The sequence below is a fragment of the Oryctolagus cuniculus genome, chromosome 13 (assembly GCF_051225735.1).
Source record: "Oryctolagus cuniculus isolate XC-2025 breed Fujian yellow rabbit chromosome 13, ASM5122573v1, whole genome shotgun sequence".
Classification (NCBI taxonomy): Eukaryota; Metazoa; Chordata; class Mammalia; order Lagomorpha; family Leporidae; genus Oryctolagus; species Oryctolagus cuniculus.
Window position 1 is genome coordinate 64,623,469 of NC_142879.1, and position 20,635 is coordinate 64,644,103.

Below are 20,635 nucleotides of genomic sequence, written 5' to 3' on the forward strand. Positions count from 1 at the left end.
ATTCACCTTCAATCATTGAATGTTTTGGTTGTTTCTTCTTTGTGGTTGTTGTGAATAATGCTACTAAGAATATGTGTGTATATGTTTTCTTGTGGCTTTATGTTTTACTTTCTCATGGATACTATATTGGGAAGCTTTGTGTTATTTTGTAATGAAATACTTAAGTCAAGCTACTTAAGATGGAAAGAGATTTATTTTTTATTTTATTTTATTTTATTTAGTAAATATAAATTTCCAAAGTACAGTTTATGGATTACATTAGCTTCCCTCCCCCCATAATTTCCCTCCTACTCACACCCCTCCCATCTCCCGCTCCCTCTCCCATTCCATTCACATCAAGATTCATTTTCAATTATCTTTATATATAGAAGATCGATTCAGTGTATATTAAGGAAAGATTTCATCAGTTTGCACCCACACAGAAACACAAAATGTAAAAATACTGTTTCAGTATTCAGGGATATTGGTCTGTAATTCTTTTTCAATGCTGCATCTTTTTCTGGTGTAGGGATTAAGGTGATGTCGGCTTCATAGAAAGAATTTGGGAGGATTCCCTCTTTTTCGATTGTTCTGAATAGTTTGAGAAGAATTGGCGTTAGTTCTTCTTTAAATGTCTGGTAGAATTCAGCAGTGAATCCATCTGGTCCTGGGCTTTTCTTTGTTGGGAGGGCCTTTATTACTGTTTCAATCTCTGTCTCAGTTATGGGTCTGTTTAGGTTTTCGATGTCTTCCTGGTTCAATTTAGGTAGGTTGCATGTGTCCAGGAATCTATCCATTTTTGATAGATTTCCCTGTTTGATGGCATACAAGTCCTTGTAGTAATTTCTGATGATTCTTTTTATTTCTGTAGTGTCTGTTGTTACATTTCCTTTTTCATCTCTGATTTTATTGATTTGGGTCTTTTCTCTTCTTTTTTTAGTTAGTTGGGCCAATGGGGTATCAATTGTGTTTATTTATTTATTTATTTTTTTTTTTTTTTCAAAAAACCAGCTCCTCGTTTGGCTGATTTCTTGTAATGTTTTTTGGATTCAATCCTGTTGATTTCTTCTCTGATTTTAATTATTTCTCTTCTCCTACTAGATTTGGGTCTGGTTTCCTGCAGATTTTCTAGGTCCTTGAGATGAATTGAAATCTCATCTATTTGGTGCCTTTCCAATTTCTTGATGTAGGCACCTATTGATATAAACTTTCCTCTTAACACTGCTTTTGCTGTATCCCATAAGTTTTGATATGATGTGTTGTTATCCTCATTTACTTCCAGAAAGTTTTTGATTTCTCTTTTGATTTCTTCTATGAGCCACTGTTCATTTAGGAGCATGTTGTTCAGTCTCCATGTGTTTGCATATGCTCTAGGGATTCTTGAGTTGCTAATTTCCAGCTTCATTCCATTGTGGTCTGAGAAGATGCATGGTATGATTTCGATTCTTTTGAATTTGCTGAGACTTGCTTTATGGCCTAGTATGTGGTCAGTCCTAGAGTAGGTTCCATGCACTGCTGAGAAGAATGTGTATTCTTTAAGTGTAGGATGAAAAGGTCATAGATATCTGTTAGATCCATTTGGGCTACAGTGTCGTTTAAATCTACTGTCTGTTGTTGATCTTCTGTCCTGTTTATCTGTCTATTTCTGAGAGTGGAGTATTGAAGTCCCCCAGTACTATTATATTGGGGTCTAAGTCTCCTTTTAAGTCCCTTAACAAATCTTTTAAATAAACTGGTGCCCTGTAATTAGGTGCATATACATTGATAATTGTTATATCTTCCTGTTGAATTGATCCCTTAATCATTATATAGTGCCCCTCTTTGTCTCTCTTAACAGTTTTTGTGTTAAAGTTTATTTTGTCTGATATTAAGACGGCTACGCCACTCTTTTTTCATTTCTGTTGGCATGGTATATCTTTTTCCAACCTTTCACTTTCAGTCTGTATGTATCTTTGTTGGAAAGATGTTTTTCTTGTAAGCAGCAAATAGATGGGTTTTGTTCCTTAACCCAATCAGCCAATCTGAGTCATTTAACTGGACAGTTCAGGCCATTAATGTTCAATGTGACTATTGATAAGTAGTAACTTTGCCCTGCCATTTGCCAAAGATATTTTCTAATATATGTTCTGAACTTCCTGTGATCTTTTACTGAGGGATTTTCTTCCTTTACCTTCTTTTGTATTGATGGCCATGTTTCTTTGTTTCTGTGTGTAACACATCTTTAAGCATCTTTTGCAGGGCTGGACGAGTGGCAACAAATTCTGTCAATTTCTGTTTTCTATGAAAGGTCTTCATTTCACCTTCATTCACAAATGAGAGCTTTGCAGGATATACTATTCTGGGCTGGCAGTTTTTTTCTCTTAGTACTTGGGCTATATCTCACCATTCCCTCCTAGCCTGTAGGGTTTCTGATGAGAAGTCTGCTGTGAGTCCAATTAGAGATCCTCTGAGAGTAATCTGACGTTTCTCTCTTGCACATTTTAGAATATTTTCTTTATGTTTCACTGTGGTGAGTTTGATTACAACGTGTCGTGGTGAGGATCTCTTTTGGTCATGTTTATTGGGGGTTCTATGTGCTTCCTGTACTTGGATGTCTCTGTCCTTCTCCAAACCCGGGAAGTTTTCTGTGAAACCCAGGTTTTCTATGTCTTCATGCCTCAATTTATGTAGGTTGTATATGTCCAGGAATCTATCCATTTCTTCTAGGTTTCCCAGTTTGTTGGTATACAGCTCTTTGTATTAATTGCTAATAATTCTTTTTATTTCTGTGGTGTCTGTTGTTACATTTCCTTTTTCATATCTAATTATGTTGATTTGGGTCTTCTCCCTCTTTTTTTTTTTTTGGTTAGTTCATTTTCTCAAAAAAATAGCCCTTCATTTCGCTGATCTCACTAAAAAGGCCTTCTAATCCTTTCTCTCTCTCCATGCCTTCAGGAACTCCTAGAACCCAAATGTTGGATTTTTTAATAGTATCCTGTAGATTCCCGACAATATTTTTTAGATTTCTAATTTCTTCTTTTTTTTTTTTTTTTCGTTTGACTGTATACTTTCCTGTGTTCTGTCTTCTAAGTCCGATATTTTCTCTTCCAACTCACTGATTCTGTTTTTAAGGCTCTCTAATGTGTTTGTCATTTGATCTATTGAATTCTTCATTTCATTATGATTTCTTGTCACTATCACAGTTTTATGTTCTACTAGTTGATTCCTCCTTAATATTTCATTTTCGCAAGAGAGATTTTCTATCTTGTCCATTAAGGATTTCTGTAGTTCAAGAATTTGTTTTTGAGAACTTCTTAATGTTCTTACCAATTTTTTGAGATCTGCTTCTTGCATTTCTTCTATCTCATCATCTTCATAATCTTGAATTGGGGTGTCTTTTTCATTTGGGGGCATCATAGTGTCTTCCTTGTTCTTGTTACCTGGGTTTCTGCGTTTGTTTGACATTGTGGAGACATTCTTTGGTTTCTTTGCTGTGGTGCTTTTTCTCATTATACTATAACTCTAGATCAAGTGGACTGTCTGCTTTTGATGGATCCTTAGAGGCTGTGATGGGTATGGCCAGAGAGCTCTGGTTCTTCAGGGTTAAGGGTGTGCCAAAGTAGACTCACCCAGATTGTTCTCTCACTTGCTCTCTCTCTCTCTCTATCTCTTTTTTTTTTTTTGACTCAGAGGGAAGTAATTCCACACAGCTGAGTGGAATTGAGGGTAGTTGATGTATGAAATCTGGCCCCTGTGGGTATTCGTCTGCTCTACCCTTGGAACCACACAAAGAGTTTATGCAGCCCTCAGTGTGGTCTCAAATTTCTCCACAGTCTCTCACCAGGTTGCCAAGGTTACCGAGTTTGTGTACTTGGTGAGTTCTCTCACCCCCCTTCAGATTTTCACAGTCTCAGTTCATTAGCTCCACACTTTCACTAGGTCCTAACCTCCTGCCATTTCTCCCCACCAGAGTCAGGTTTTTCTGCTTGGCTAATGGCGAGCACCGCTTTACATACATAAAATGCTGCCTGCTCTTTGTCTTGCTTGCTTTGTAAGGTGATTGGAGAGAGAGGCTAGTGTCCATGCTGGTTCCCCTTATTTATTCATTTTTTTCTCTCCTCCAGTCAGCGTGGTGAACTTTCCCCAGCGGGGCTTCAGGCCTCATTCCCTCTAGGCTCTTTCTGCCTTTCCCCGCCAATGTCTCGGGTTACGGGGTTTTTGTCTTACCTCCCCTTCCAGCGCTGGCACACAGACTCTGAGGCTGGGCTTCCACGTGGTGGGCGACCTTGCTCTCCCCGTAGGTCCTCCACATCACATCCACTAGATCCAGAAGAGTTTCCTCAGCAATTTTTTCCTGAGCCTTTTCCTGAGGCTACAGTAACTCCACTTTTATCAAACTATCTTTTCCCGGACTATCGGTGTGCGCCCTCACTATTCCGCCATCTTGGCTCTGCCCCTGGAAGAGGTTTATTTTAATTCATGGTTTTGAAGGTTCCAGTCCAAGATTAAGTGACCCCACTGATTTGGCCTCTGGTGATGGCACTATTGCTGGCCGAGTCCTGAGGTAGCACAGAGCATTACATGGCAAGCAGGAGCATGTGGAGCATGTGTCTGTCTACATCTGGTTTTCTAAAGCCACAATGATTAAATCATGAATACTCCACCCCAGCAGCCTAATAAAATTATGTAAATTTAATTTCTGACATTTCTAACTTGGTTATTGGTCTGTTTAGGTTTTCTTTGTCTTCATGCCTCAATTTATGTAGGTTGTATATGTCCGGGAATCTATCCATTTCTTGTAGGTTTCCCAGTTTGTTGGTATACAGCTCTTTGTAGTAATTGCTAATAATTCTTTTTATTTCTGTGGTGTCTGTTGTTACATTTCCTTTTTCATATCTAATTATGTTGATTTGGGTCTTCTCCCTCTTTTTTTTTGGTTAGTTCATTTTCTCAAAAAAAAAAACACAGCCCTTCATTTCGCTGATCTTTTCTATTTTTTTCAATTTTGTTTATTTCTTCACTAAGTTTAATTATTTCTTTTGTTCTACTAGTTTTTGGTTTGGTTTCCTGTTGTTTTTCTAGATCCTTGAGGTGCCTTGATAGCTCATTTATTTGGTGCCTTTCCAATTTCTTGATGTAGGCACCAGTTGCTATGAACTTTCCTCTTAAGACTGCTTTTGCTATATACCATAAGTTTTTTTTAAGGGAAAGCGTTTATTGGGGAAAACCCAGCAGACTGGAGGGAAGGGGTGTAGGAAGAAAAAGAAGGAGAGTGTAACAGACAGAAGGAGAGAGAGGAGAGGAGCTAGCGAGGAGAGAAGAGAGAGATGACAGAAGAGAGGAGCAAGAGAAGAGAGAGGAATGAAGAGAAGGGAGCAAGAGCTAGCGAGGAGAGAAGAGAGAAGAGAGGAGAGCAGCAAGACAAGAGAACAAGGAGAGAGCCCATAAGTTTTGATCTATTGTATTGTCATCTTTATTTGTTTCTATAATTTTTTTTAAATTCTCTTGATTTCTTCAATGTCTTCAATTTCTTCAGTGTTTTCTTGTAAGCATGGAATATCTTTTTCCATCCTTTCACTTTCCTTCTGCGTGTATCTTTGTTGGGGAGTTTTGTTTCTTGTAGACAGCAAATAGATGGGTTTTGTTTTTAATCCTTTCAACCAGTTTGAACCTTTTATCTGGAGAGTTGAGGCCATTTACATTTAAGGTGACTATTTTTTTTTAATTTTTTTTAACTTTTATTTAATGAATATAAATTTCCAAAGTATGACTTATGGATTACAATGGCTTCCCCCGCATACCGTCCCTCCCACCCACAACCCTCCCCTTTCCCACTCCCTCTCCCCTTCCATTCACATCAAGATTCATTTTCGATTATCTTAATATACAGAAGATCAGCTTAGTATACATTAAGTAAGGATTTCAACAGTTTGCTCCCACACTGAAACATAAATTGAAAAATAATAGATGATTTTTTTAAATGATGATGAAATCAGATCAGACCTATTGTCATGTTTAATCCCAGTGAGAGTCAAGTTGGGAATTGATAATTTCTTTTTTTTTTTTACAGAAGATCAGTTTAGTATGCATTAAGTAAAGATTTCAACAGTTTGCACCCCCATAGAAACACAAAGTGAAATATATTGTTTGAGTACTTGTTATAGCATTAAATCTCAATGCACAGCACATTAAGGACAGAGATCCTACATGAGGAGTAAGTGCCCAGTGACTCCTGTTGTTGACTTTACCAATTGACACTCCTGTCTATGGCATCAGTAATCTCCCTATGCTCCAGTCATGAGTTTCCAAGGCTATGGAAGCCCTCTGAGTTCTCCGACTCTTATCTTGTTTAGACAAGGTCATAGTCAAAGTGGAGGTTCTCTCCTCCCTTCGGAGAAAGGTACCTCCTTCTTTGATGACCTGTTCTTTCCACTGGGATCTCACTCACAGAGATCTTTTGCCAGAGTGTCTTGGCTTTCCATGCCTGAAATACTCTCACGGGCTTTTCAGCCAGATACGAATGCCTTTAGGGCTGATTCTAAGGCCAGAGTGCTGTTTAGGACATCTGCCATTCTATGAGTCTGCTGAGTATCTCACTTCCCATGTTGGATCACTCTCCCCTTTATTTATTCTATCGGTTAGTGTTAGCAGGTACTAGACTTGTTTATGTGATCCCTTTGACTCTTAGTCCTTTCATTATGATCAATTGTGAACTGAAATTGATCACTTGGAATAGTGAGATGGCATTGGTACATGCCACCTTGATGGGATTGAATTGGAATCCCCTGCTATGTTTCTAACTCTACCATTTGGGGCAAGTCAGCTTGAGCATGTCCCAAATTATACATCTCTTCCCTCTCTTATTCCCACTCTTATGTTTAACAGGGATCACATTTCCATTAATTTTCAACACTTAAGAATAACTGAGTATTAATTACAGAATTAAACCAGTCATATTAAGTAGAACAGACAAAAAAACTACTAAGAGGGATAATGTATTAAATTGTTCATTAACAGTCAGGGCTATGCTGATCAAGTCACCATTTCCCATAGTGTCCATTTCACTTCAACAGGTTTCCTTTTTGGTGTTCAGTCAGTTGTCACCGATCAGGGAGAACATGTGGTATTTGTCCCTTTGGGACTGGCTTATTTCACTCAGCATGATGTGTTCCAGATTCCTCCATTTTGTTGCAAATGACTGGATTTCGTTGTTTCTTACTGCGGTATAGTATTCTAAAGAGTACATATCCCATAATTTCTTTATCCAGTCTACCGTTGATGGGCATTTAGGTTGGTTCCAGGTCTTGGCTATTGTGAATTGTGCTGCAATAAACATTAGGGTGCAGACCACTTTTTTGTTTGCCAATTTAAATTCCTTTGGGTAAATTCCAAGGAGTGGGATGGCTGGGTCGAACGGTAGGGTTATCTTCAGGTTTCTGAGGAATCTCCAGACGGACTTCCATAGTGGCTTGACCAGTTTGCATTCCCACCAACAGTGGGTTAGTGTCCCTTTCTCCCCACATCCTCGCCAGCATCTGTTGTTGGTAGATTTCTGCATGTGAGCCATTCTAACCGGGGTGAGGTGAAACCTCATTGTGGTTTTGATTTGCATTTCCCTGATTGCTAGTGATCTTGAACATTTTTTCATGTGCCTGTTGGCCATTTGGATTTCCTCTTTTGAAAAATGTCTATTGAGGTCCTTGGCCCATCTCTTAAGTGGGTTGTTGGTTTTGTTTTTGTGGAGTTTCTTGATCTCTTTGTAGATTCTGGTTATTAACCCTTTATCTGTTGCATAGTTTGCAAATATTTTTTCCCATTCTGTCGGTTGTCTCTTCACTCTCCTGACTGTTTCTTTTGCAGTACAGAAACTTCTCAATTTGATGCAATCCCAATAGTTGATTTTGGCTTTGACTGCCTGTGCCTCCCGGGTCTTTTCCAGAAATTCTTTGCCTGTGCCAATATCTTGAAGGGTTTCTCCAATGTTCTCTAGTAACTTGATGGTGTCAGGTCGTAGATTTAGGTCTTTAATCCATGTTGAGTGGATTTTTGTGTAAGGTATAAGGTAGGGGTCTTGCTTCATGATTCTGCACGTGGAAATCCAATTTTCCCAGCACCATTTATTGAATAGACTGTCCTTGCTCCAGGAATTAGTTTTAGATCCTTGATCAAATATAAGTTGGCTGTAGATGTTTGGGTTGATTTCTGGTGTTTCAGTTCTGTTCCTTTGGTCTATCCATCTGTTTCTGTACCAGTACCATGCTGTTTTGATTACAACTGCCCTGTAGTATGTCCTGAAATCTGGTATTGTGATGCCTCCGGCTTTGTTTTTGTTGTACAAGATTGCTTTAGCTATTCGAGGTCTCTTGTGCCTCCATATAAATTTCAGCACCAATTTTTCCAGATCTGAGAAGAAGGTCTTCGGTATCTTGATTGGTATTGCATTGAATCTGTAAATTGCTTTTGGGAGAATGGACATTTTGATGATATTGATTCTTCCAATCCATGAGCATGGAAGATTTTTCCATTTCTTGGTATCCTCTTCTATTTCTTTCTTTAAGGTTTTGTAATTTTCATCGTAGAGATCTTTAACATCTTTGGTTAAGTTTATTCCAAGGTATTTGATTGTTTTTGTAGCTATTGTGAATGGAATTGATCTTAGAAGTTCTTCCTCAGCCATGGCATTGTCTGTGTATACAAAGGCTGTTGATTTTTGTGCATTGATTTTATACCCTGCTACTTTGCCAAACTCTTCTATGAGTTCCAATAGTCTCTTAGTAGAGTTCTTTGGGTCCCCTAAATAAAGAATCATATCATCTGCAAAGAGGGATAGTTTGAGTTCTTCCTTCCCAATTTGTATCCCTTTAATTTCTTTTTCTTGCCTAATAGCTCTGGCTAGAACCTCCAGAACTATATTGAATAGCAGTGGTGAGAGTGGACATCCCTGTCTGGTACCAGATCTCAATGGAAATGCTTCCAACTTTTCCCCATTCAATAGGATGTTGGCTGTGGGTTTTTTATAGATTGCTTTGATTGTATTGAGGAATGTTCCTTCCAAACCCAGTTTGCTTAGAGTTTTCATCATGAACGGGTGTTGTATTTTATTAAATGCTTTCTCGGCATCTATTGAGATAATCATATGGTTTTTCTTCTGCAGTCTGTTAATGTGGTGTATCACATTGATTGTCTTGCGCACATTAAACCATCCCTGCATACCAGGGATAAATCCCACTTGGTCTGGGTGGATGAACTTTCTGATGTGTTGTTGCATTCTATTGGCGAGAATTTTATTGAGGATTTTTGCATCTATGTTCATCAGGGATATTGGTCTGTAATTCTCTTTCAGTGCTGCATCCTTTTCCGGCTTAGGAATTAAGGTGATGCTGGCTTCATAGAAAGAATTTGGGAGGATTCCTTCTTCTTCGATTGTTCTGAATAGTTTGAGAAGACTTGGCGTTAGTTCTTCTTTAAATGTCTGGTAGAAGTCAGCAGTGAATCCACCTGGTCCTGGGCTTTTCTTTGTTGGTAGGGCCTTTATTACTGTTTCAATTTCTGTCTCAGTTATGGGTCTGTTTAGGTTTTCGATGTCTTCCTGGTTCAATTTAGGTAGGTTGCATGTGTCCAGGAATCTATCCATTTCTGATCGGTTTCCTTGTTTGCTGGCATACAAGTCCTTGTAGTAATTTCTGATGATTCTTTTTATTTCTGTGGTGTCTGTTGTTACATTTCCTTTTTCATCTCTGATTTTATTGATTTGGGTCTTTTCTCTTCTTTTTTAGTTAGTTGGGCCAATGGGGTGTCAATTTTGTTTATTTTTTCAAAAAACCAGCTCCTCGTTTGGCTGATTTTTTGTAATGTTTTTCTTGATTCAATCCTGTTGCTTTCTTCTCTGATTTTAATTATTTCTCTTCTCCTACTAGATTTGGGTCTGGTTTGCTGTAGGTTTTCTAGATCCTTGAGGTGAATTGAAAGCTCATCTATTTGGTGCCTTTCCAATTTCTTGATGTAGGCACCTATTGATATAAACTTCCCTCTTAACACTGCTTTTGCTGCGTCCCATAAGTTTTGGTATGTTGTGCTGTTATCCTCATTTACTTCCAGAAAGTTTTTGATTTCTCTTTTAATTTCTTCTATGACCCATTGTTCATTCAGGAGCATGTTGTTCAATCTCCATGTGTTTGCGTATGCTCTAGGGATTCCTGAGTTCCTAATTTCCAACTTCATTCCTTTATGGTCTGAGAAGCTGCATGGTATGATTCTAATTCTTTTGAATTTGCTGAGACTTGCTTTATGGCCTAGTATGTGGTCAATCCTAGAGAAGGTTCCATGTACTGCTGAGAAGAATGTAAAATCTTTAGCTGTAGGATTGAAAGTTCTGTATATATCTGTTGGATCCATTTGGGCTATAGTGTCGTTTAAATCTACTGTATCCTTGCTGATCTTCTGTCCTGTTTATCTGTCTATTTCTGAGAGTGGAGTATTGAAGTCCCCCTTCCTTCCTTTACCTTCTTTCATATTGATGACCGTGTTTCTGTGTTTCTGTGTGTAACACATCTTTAAGCACCTTTTGCAGGGCTGGACGAGTGGTGACAAATTCTGTCAATTTCTGTTTTCTATGAAAGGTCTTTATTTCACCTTCATTCACAAATGAGAGCTTTGCAGGATATAATATTCTGGGCTGGCAGTTGTTCTCTCTTAGCACCTGGGCTATATCTCGCCATTCCCTCCTAGCTTGTAGAGTTTCTGATGAGAAGTCAGCTGTGAGTCTGATTGGAGATCCTCTGAGAGTAATCTGACGTTTCTCTCTTGCACATTTTAGGATCTTTTCTTTATGTTTCACTGTGGAGAGTTTAATTACAACGTGTCGTGGTGAGGATCTCTTTTGGTCGTGTTTATTAGGGGTTCTGTGAGCTTCCTGTACTAGGATTTCTCTGTCCTTCTCCAAACCTGGGAAATTTTCTGCTAATATCTCACTAAAAAGGCCTTCTAATCCTTTCTCCCTCTCCATGCCTTCAGGAACTCCTAGAACCCGAATGTTGGGTTTTTTAATAGTATCCTGAAGATTCCCGACAATATGTTTTAGATTTCTAATTTCCTCGTCTTTTCTTTGGTCTGACTGTATCCTTTCCTGTTCTCTGTCTTCTAAGTCCGATATTCTCTCTTCTGCTTCACCCATTCTGTTTGTAAGGCTCTCTATTGTGTTTTTCATTTGATCTATTGAATTCTTCACTTCAGTCACTATCACAGTTTCCTGTTGTACTAGTTGTTTCATTTCATTTTGATTCCTCCTTAATATTTCATTTTCACGCGAGAGATTTTCTATCTTGTCCATTAAGGATTTCTGTAGTTCAAGAATTTGTTTTTGAGAACTTCTTAATGTTCTTATCAATTTTTTGAGATCTGCTTCTTGCATTTCTTCTATGTCATCATCTTCATAATCTTGAATTGGGGTGTCTTTTTCATTTGAGGGCGTCATGGTGACTTCCTTGTTTTTATTACCTTGGTTTTTGCGTTTGTTATTTGTCATATTGGAGATATTTGGTTACTTCACTGTGGTGCTTTTTCTTGTTATACTATAACTCTAGATTAAGTGGACTATCTGTTTTTGATGGAGCCTTAGGGCTTGAGATGGGCGTGGCCTGAGAGCTCTGTTTGGTGTGCCAAAGGTGACACTCCCAGGTTAGGCGTGGTAAATCTCTCTCTCTCTCTCTCTCTTTCTTTTTCTTTTTTTTTTTTTGATTCAAAAGGGAAGTAATTCCACACAGCTGAACGAAGTTGGAGGTAGTTAGCAGGCAAATGATATACCCACAGGAGCCAGAGATCAGAAGCTCTTTCCCAAGAACCCCACAGGGAATCTGTTCTGCCCTCAGAGTGGGCTCAAATTCTCCTTCAGTCTCCCACTGGGTTGCCAAAGTTACAGAATTGTAGCGTCTCTGGAGAGTGCTCACGTGAATTCCGTGAGTTCTCTCCCCCACCGTCTTTTTTTCACAGTCTCAGTTCAGTAGCACCACAAATTTACCAGGTCCTAATCTCCTGTTAATTCGCCCCGCCCAGAGTCAGGTTTTTCTGCTAGGCTCAGGGCCGGTGCAGACCTGAGGTCGCTCTGCTTATGACATATGTCCAAGATGGCACCTGCTCTTTGTCTTGCTCGCCCTTGAGAGGTGAGCGGAGAGAGAGAAACCCGTGTCCGTACCAGTCACCTTTTTTTTTTTTCTCTCTCTCTCTCTCTTCCAGTTAGCCTGGTGAACTTCCCCCCCCCCCCGGGGGTCGTTCCCTCTAGTCTCCTCTCTCTGCTTGCCTGCCGGTGTCTCGGGCTATTGAGGTTCGGCTCACCTCGCGTTCCAGCGCTGGTGTGTTGAGTCTGCCGCTGGTGTCCCGAACTGTGGGCTCCCACGCTCTCCATGCAGGTCCGCTGTGAATCACGCGTTCTGGAAGAGTTTCTTCTGCTGTTTCCTCCCCTACTCTTCCTTGAACCTGCAGTATCTCCACTTTTATTAAACTATCTCTCCCCAGACTATCAGTGTGCTCCCTTCCTATTCCGCCATCTTGCCTCCTCCTAAGGTGACTATTAATAAGTAATGACTTGGCCCTGCCAGTTTTCCATAAATATTTCTATTTACTTTGGGTTTCCGTTATATTTTTACTGAAGGATTTTCTGCCTTCACTTTCTTTGTTTCTTTGTTTGTTTGTTTCTTTCTTTCTTCTTTTTTTTTTTTTTTGACAGGCAGAGAGGACAATGAGAGAGAGAGACAGAGAGAAAGGTCTTCCTTTTGCCGTTGGTTCACCCTCCAATGGCCGCCATGGCTGGCGCGCTGTGGCCAGCACATCGCACTGATCCGAAGGCAGGAGCCAGGTGCTTCTCCTGGTCTCCCGTGCGGGTGCAGGGCCCAAGGACTTGGGCCATCCTCCACTGCACTCCTGGACCATAGCAGAGAGCTGGCCTGGAAGAGGGGCAACTGGGACAGAATCCAGCACCCCGACCAGGACTAGAACCTGGTGTGCCGGTGCCACAGGCAGAGGATTAGCCTACTGAGCTGTGGCGCCGGCCCTGCCTTCACTTTCTAAAGACCATATTTGGATTGAGTTTCCACTCTCTTAATACCGTTAACATAAAACTTGGGGACCACGCCTTTAATGTATCTGCCATTGGGGGACACCCAAATTAATGTCTAAACCATTTCACTAGGGATGAAATTACTGACATATGAAATCTCTGCATTTAATTTTTGATGAGCTACAAGCCTTTTATAAAATAGTTGCACCATTTTCATTTCTATCATTGGTGTATGGGCATTTCCATTTCTCCATACCCTCACTAACCTCTATTATTATTATCTGTGTTTTCAGTTATAGCCACCTGAATAGATGTGAAATGATGTTTTATTGTGGTTTTGTATTTCTCTTATGATTATATCTTTTCATGTGATTATTGTCCATTTGTACATCTTATTTTCAAATATGCTACCATATTGTAATCAGGTTGTTTGTAGTTTTTGCTTAGTGAGCTCTGAGTAATTTATATATTCTAAGAACAAGTGCTTTATCAGAAATATGAGTACAAAATTTTCTACCTTTATGAGGTTTCTCTTCATGTCCTTCATATCAATGAAGCACAAGACTTTTAGGAAGTTTAATTTATCTATTTTTATTTTGTTCCTTGTGCTTTTGATATCATACCAAAGAAACCATTACCAAATTCAAAGTCACAAAAAATTGATCACAATTTTTTTTCTAAGAATCTTAGAGTTTTAGCTTACATTTAGGTCTTTGACCTAATTTGAGTTCATTTTTGTGGTATTAGATATAGATTCAAATTATTTCTAACTGTCTCAGCACAATTTGTTGAAAAAGACTTATTTCCCCATAAGAATTGTTTCAAATCTTGTTGAAAGTCAATTGACAACAAATGTACCAGTACATAGATGGACTTTTCAACTCAGTTCCATTGCCCTATATATTTATCCTTATGCTAGAATACATTTTCTTTAATATTACAGCTTAATAGTAAGTTTAAAATCATGAAGTCTTAGTCTTCCCTCTTTGTTCTTCTTTTTCAAGATTGTTTTGGCCATTCTAGGTCTCTTATATTTTCATATGAATTTTAGAATCAGTTTGTCAGTTTCTTCAAAGAAGTCAGTTGGAATTTGTAAATAACTGTATTGAAATTGTAGGTCAATTAGGGGAGTATATTATCTTAATGATATTAAGTCTTCCTATTCATGAACATGGGATGTCTTTCTATTAATATTGCTCTTAATTAATTCCTTTCAATAATGGTAAAACACTTTTCACAGTATAAATTTGTGCTTTTTTTGGTTAAATTCCTAGAGGTTTTCCTTTTTATTGGATGCTATTGCAAATGGAATTGGCTGTGTAATTTTATTTCTGGATTATTTATTGTACTGTATAAAAATATAATTGATTTACCTATATCAACCTTACATACTGTAATGTTGCTGAATTTATTAGTTCTAATTATTTTTAATTGATTCCTTAGGATTTTCTAAATACAAGATCATGTCATTTGTGAACAGATATAGTTTGACTTCTTTCTTTCCAATATAGAGGCCACTTATTTCTTTTTTCTTTCCTAATTTCCCTGGCTAGAACCTCTAGTACAAATGATGAATAGAAATGGAAGCAAATATTCTTGACTTGTTTCTCCTGTTAAAGTAAAACCATTCAGTCTTTAATGTTTTGATCGTGAAAGGATAAGGGTTTTTGACAAATACGTTCTCTGTTTAAAATGTGCTTTAGCAAAACAAGAAAGATCAAAGCATGAGATAAAATTAAGTTGTGACTTTGACCCAGAGGGTAATGAAAGATAACTTTTTTTGCCACACGGAAGATATTTTAGTTGCACATTAGAAAATTAAACAAATTGTTTTGAATAACACAATTAAAAACATAATCATAGTACAGTTGTCTCAGTGGTAAACAACACTTACGTAGTAATAACAATATAAATACTTGATTAAACTAGTAGGTGTGATATTATTCATTTGAGAGAGAGGAAGAAGATGTATTGGAGACATGGTATATGGAAGATACATCTTCATCTGCCATTAAGAAGGCAACAGATACTGTATAAAATTATATTAAAGAGTATTTGAAAAACTTCTTCAAAAAATGAAATAAAGCTTATTTCAGTACAAAAACTTCTGAAATTTATGTGTAGTTTTTCATAATATGTATTTTCTGTGAACTTTTTGAAGATATCACATATTAAGAAATAAGAATATTTATTTGGGAATATGGAGAATATTGGGGGAGAAAAAGCTGTCAGAGTTAAGATTCTTTTCCTTTGGGACTAATGAGTGAGAATCAATGGGGTTAAATATTAACATTTGAATAATATGTGCTTTACCTAGGTTTATGTTTATAAAAGTTAAAATGTATTAAGTGTGAACACTGCTAGGCAGACCAGAGGATGATCGTTTTACTCTTATGTTTAATTTTTCTCTTAGGATCTGGCACATTTTAGTACCGATGACATCAGATGATGTGATAAAGGAGATTAAAGGGAACCAAGTAATTTTTCAAGATTGCTTCGTTGCAGATATGCTTTTTCTGCTAACTTTTCCTTTGGCAACTATTTCTGAGAATCCTGGTTCTTTACCTATCTCTTCACCAGCTGGGAGTCAGCTAATGTCTTCCTGGATGGCCTGTGTTCCTTCATATGTTGTTGTGGTCACTGATAAGGAGACTTTTCAAACAAATGATTCCTTCCGTACTTGGACCAAAATCAGAGTGCCTCCAAACAGTCTGAGTGACAGTGAAAGACAGAATGTAACTGGTGTGAGCCTATTACGGGATGGAATATATTTTCTCATAAATGGCATTCTTTATTTAAAAAATCATCATTCATTTAGAAAACTAGGAAGAAAGCAAAACCTTCCTAGTGGAATTATTGGCATTAAATCAAGAAAATGGTGTTGGGTCAAATATATGTTCAAGGTTAGTAAAATATTACAAACACATATTATAGAAACAATTTAAATTTATTCACTATACCATTTATTCACTGATTCATCAGAGACTATGCTATGCAGCTTTTTGCAGTTATTTTATCTAGGTCTGTAAATAGCTCTATCTTTTTTAAGATTTATTTTATTTATTTGAAAAGCAGAGTTACATAGAGAGAGGGCGAAACAGAGAGTGGTCTTCAATCTATTGTCTCACTCTCCAAATGACCGCAGTGGCAGGAAGTAGACCAATCTGAAGCCACAAGCCAGGAGCTTCGGTATCCCATGTGGATACAGGAACCCAAGCACTTGGGCCATCCTCCACTGGTTTCCCAGGCACGTTAGCAGAGAGCTGTTTTGAAAGTGGGATATCCAGGGTGTGAACCAGCACCCATAAAGGATGCTGGCACTGCAGGCAACGGCTTAACCTGCTGTGCCACAATGTCAGCCCTGGCTCTATCTTTGTGACTCAACTTCTTAGAGGCCTCTTTGCCATAGAGCCATACCTCCAACAACAGGGAATAAAATTAACCATATATGTTATTATGCAGAGTAGGTCAGTCACACTGTGGAAACTGTTTTGCAGTCATATAGGCAAAATCTCCCACCCACAAATTTTTCCCAAAGTAAACCTTTTGTGTGCTCTCAAAAATGAATCTTCTATTGAAAAGTGCTAAGATAAGAATATCCTGAAGCTTTCTTATTACAGAACACCTAAAATGCTCCATAAAAATTTAAGTCTTCTTTTAAGTACATTGCTGGGCTTCTAACAAAATTGAGCTCACATTCAAAAATGACTAAAAGCATATGAAGAAAACGAGTGCCATGAGAGTCAACAGGAATAACAGACTAGACTCATTCATGCAAAGACATCAGGTATTGGAATTGATTGAACAGAAAATATGTTTAACAGAGATCTAAATAAATGAAAAACCTAAATAAGGAAAAAATACTCTATCAAATGGCAAGACATAGTAAAACTAAAAATAAGAAAATTATTACAATAAAATGTAGAATAGTAGCTACCCAGGAAGGGAAAGCTATAGTGATTGGGAGAATAGCAATTTGGGATTTCTGATGATATTCTATATCTTAATATATATTGTCATTCTATGGAATTTTCCTTTGAGATAAATCTGAATTGAATACATTTATATTTTGTAGTTTTTCTATATGTGGATTACATTTCAAAGTTTTTCAAATATAGAAAGATAATTTACAACATTAATTTTTATTATAATTTGGTCATTTATAACATATGCATTTATGGACTAAAATGATGTTATCTTTTATCAATATAATGTGAAATAATTAAAGTAGGCAATGTATCCATTATCTCAAATACTTAACAGTTTTTGTGGCTAGCACATTTGATTTACCCTCTTAGCAAGTTCAAATATACAGAATTTTATTATTAACTAAATTTGCCATGCTGTGCAGTAGAACCCTAAAAAAAAAAAACACAAAGTTTAACACCATATTCCTCCCTCAGAGATGTAGTATCCTTTGGTCATTATCTTTCCATTGCATCCATGTCCCAGCCTCTGTAATCACCATTCTGCTAATTATCTACAATTATCCAAAATGATTTGTTTTAGATTCAACATTTACATGAGAACTCACAGTATTTTTCTTTCTGTGCCTGATTTATTTCACTTAGCAATAATATCCTCCAATTTCATGCATGTTGTCACAAATGACAGAATTTCCTTCTTTCTAAAGGCTGAATGAATAGTATTCCACTTGTGTGCGTGTGTGTGTATGTATTACAGGTTCTTCATCCATTCATCTCTTAATGGATACTTAAGTTGAGTATATAACTTGGCTATTGTGAATAGTGCTGCAAATGAAATGAGATATCTTTTTAAAATATTGATTTCTTTCTTTCAGATATAAATTCAGAAAGGAGATTGCTAGATCATATAGTAATTCTGTTTTTAGTTTTTGAGAAGCTTCCAGTTTGCCATAATGGCTTTATGAGGGTACTTTCAAAAGTTCATAGGAAAATTGAATTTAAAATGTTTATTTTGGTGCCAATTTCTTAAACTAATGCATAGTTCTTGCACGATATGCATTTTTCAGGAGCTTTCTAAAGACTTTTTGTATGCATGGATTTTCAATTTTTTTCACCAAAGTAACCTTACATTTTAATTTCTTTTTTTTATTTGACAGGTAAAGTTATAGACAGAGAGCACACAGAGAAAGGTCTTACTTCCGTTGGTTCACCCCCCAAATGGCCACTTCGGCCGGCGCTGCACCGATCTGAAGCCAGGAGCCAGGTGTCTCCTCCTGGTCTCCCATGTGGGTGCAGGGGCCCAAGCACTTGGGCCATCCTCCACTGCCCTCCTGGGCCACAGCAGAGAGCTGGATTGGAAGAGGAGCAACTGGGACTAGAACCAGCGCCCATATGGGATGCCGGCACCGCAGGCAGAGGATTAACCAAGTGAGCCACGGTGCCGACCCTTTTAATTTCATTTTCTATGAACTTTTGAAAGTACTCCTATAATTGTTTACATTCCCATCAGTGATGTCTCCTTATTCTTACCAACACTTGTTATCTTTCATCCTATTTTTTTTTAAGATTTATTTATTTGAAAGTCAGGGTTACGGAGATGGAGGGAAAGGGAGAGAGACAGAGGTCTTTGATCTGATGGTTCACTCCCCATATGGCCACAATGGCTGGAACTGGGCCAATCCCAAAGATAGGAGCTTTTTCTAGGTCTCCCACGTGGGTGCAGAGGCCCAAGGACATGGGCCATCTTGTACTGCTTTCCCAGGCCAGAGCTGGATCAGAAGTGGATCAGCTGGGACTTAAATGGGTACCCAAATGGAATGCCGGCACTTCAGGCAGTGGCTTTACCTACTACACCACAGCACCAGCCCTCGTCTTTCATAGTTTTTCTTAAAATCATTACAATAGGTGTGAGATGATTCCTCAATATGTTTTAATTTGCATTTCTCTAAGGCTAGTGATGTTGAACACTTTTTCACAAATGTTGACCATTTGCATGTCTTCCTTGAAGAAATGTCTATTCAGCTTCCTTGTCTATTTTTTAAATTGGACTTTTCATTTTCATACTATTGAGTTTTTTGCGTTCCTGCTGTACTTTGAATATTAAACCCTATTGGCTGTATGGCTTACAAACACTTTGTCCCATCTGTAGGTTGTCTCTGCACACTGTCAATTATAGTCCCATTTGTTTATTTTTGCTTCTATTGCCTGCATGTAAGGGGTCAAAGTTTAAAAAAAAAATCCTTGCCCAGACCAGTGTCGTGTAGTTTTTCACCCTCAATGTTTTCTTTTAGTAGTTTTACAGTTTCTGACCTTACACCTTATTTAATGACTTAAAATGACTAAAGTCTTAAATGTAAATCATTAAACTTTATGTAACAAATGAACCCAGATGTAGTTCCTGGATTTTTCTAACCCAGACCTAGCTAATGTGGTCATTTGGGGAGTGAATCAGCAGATGGAAGATTGGATCTCTCGATCTCTCTCTCTTTCTCTCTCTCTCTTTCTCTCCCCCCCCCCACTCTGGTCTCTTTCACTCTCTGTCACTCTGCCTTTCAAATAAATAATTAAATAGGTCTTTTTTTTTCAAAAAGAAAGAAGAAACATCAACCCAGGACTGTATTTCTAGAGAAAAATGTATTTAAGGAATTAAAGAGAAATAGAAACATTCTCAGATGAGGGGAAACTAAGAAAATATTTTTACCAGCAGAACTGCTTCAAAAAAAAATACCTAATGAAATTCATCATGTAGAAGGGTGGTAGGAAAGTTAAAATTTCAAGAATAAAAAAAAGCAATAGAAATGATACCTATCTGGGTGAATATAATAAGCTATGTTTAAACCCTTAAGTTCCTTAAAATTTGTATGACAAGTGAAAGCAAAACTTAAAACATAAAATATTTTCTGGTGTTTTTCTTTTTCTTTGAGAATCAGAGAAACAGAGGAAGAGAGCTCCCAAATGCTGGTTTACTCTACCAAATGCCTGTGACAGCCAGGGTTGGGCCAAGGCGAAAGCCAGGAATTGAGAACTCAACCCAGATCTTGAATGTGGTGGAAAGAATCCAATTACTTGGGCCATTCCAGGCTCCCAGGCTCTGCATTACCAAGAAGCTAGTTAGGAGACAAAGCTGCATATCAAACCCAGGAACTCTCATATGGGATGTGCACTTCTCGACCAGTGACTTAACTGCTAAGCCAAACTCTCTCCCCTTTGGTGGAGTTTGTAATGTATGTGGATTTAATACATTTGACAATGACAATATAAATGGAGAAGAGAAAAGGAACCATAAGGTAGTGATAGAAATATTAAAGTATCCATTTTAATAGATTATAAAAAGTATGTATTATACTGCAACCCTGAGACAATCAATCCAATAGATAGATTAAAAAATCCAATAGATAAATTAAAATGGAGTACTTAAAAAAATCAAATTATCCACAAGAGGGCAGAAAAGGGAAATGAAAAAAAAAAATCCAGATGCTAAAAATAGAAAACAATATAGTAGAGCTCATATTTATCAATAATTATCTTAAATGTAAATGTTCTTAAAAACCCAGCCTGAGCCGGCGCCGTGGCTCACTAGGCTAATCCTCCACCTTGCAGTGCCAGCACACCGGGTTCTAGTCCCGGTCGGGGCGCCGGATTCTTTCCCGGTTGCCCCTCTTCCAGGCAAGCTCTCTGCTGTGGCCAGGGAGTGCAGTGG

The 20,635-nt window shown here is 37.9% G+C and overlaps 1 protein-coding gene across 1 annotated transcript in view; it reads left to right on the forward strand.

Annotated features, from left to right (window-relative positions):
* CATSPERE (catsper channel auxiliary subunit epsilon) overlaps positions 1-20,635 on the forward strand; it is a 175,277-nt gene that overhangs the window by 72,146 nt on the left and 82,496 nt on the right. Inside the window, exon 9 of the mRNA XM_089311658.1 lies at positions 15,423-15,912. Coding sequence (XP_089167784.1) covers positions 15,423-15,912 — 490 coding nt within the window. The remainder of the gene's footprint in view (positions 1-15,422; positions 15,913-20,635) is intronic.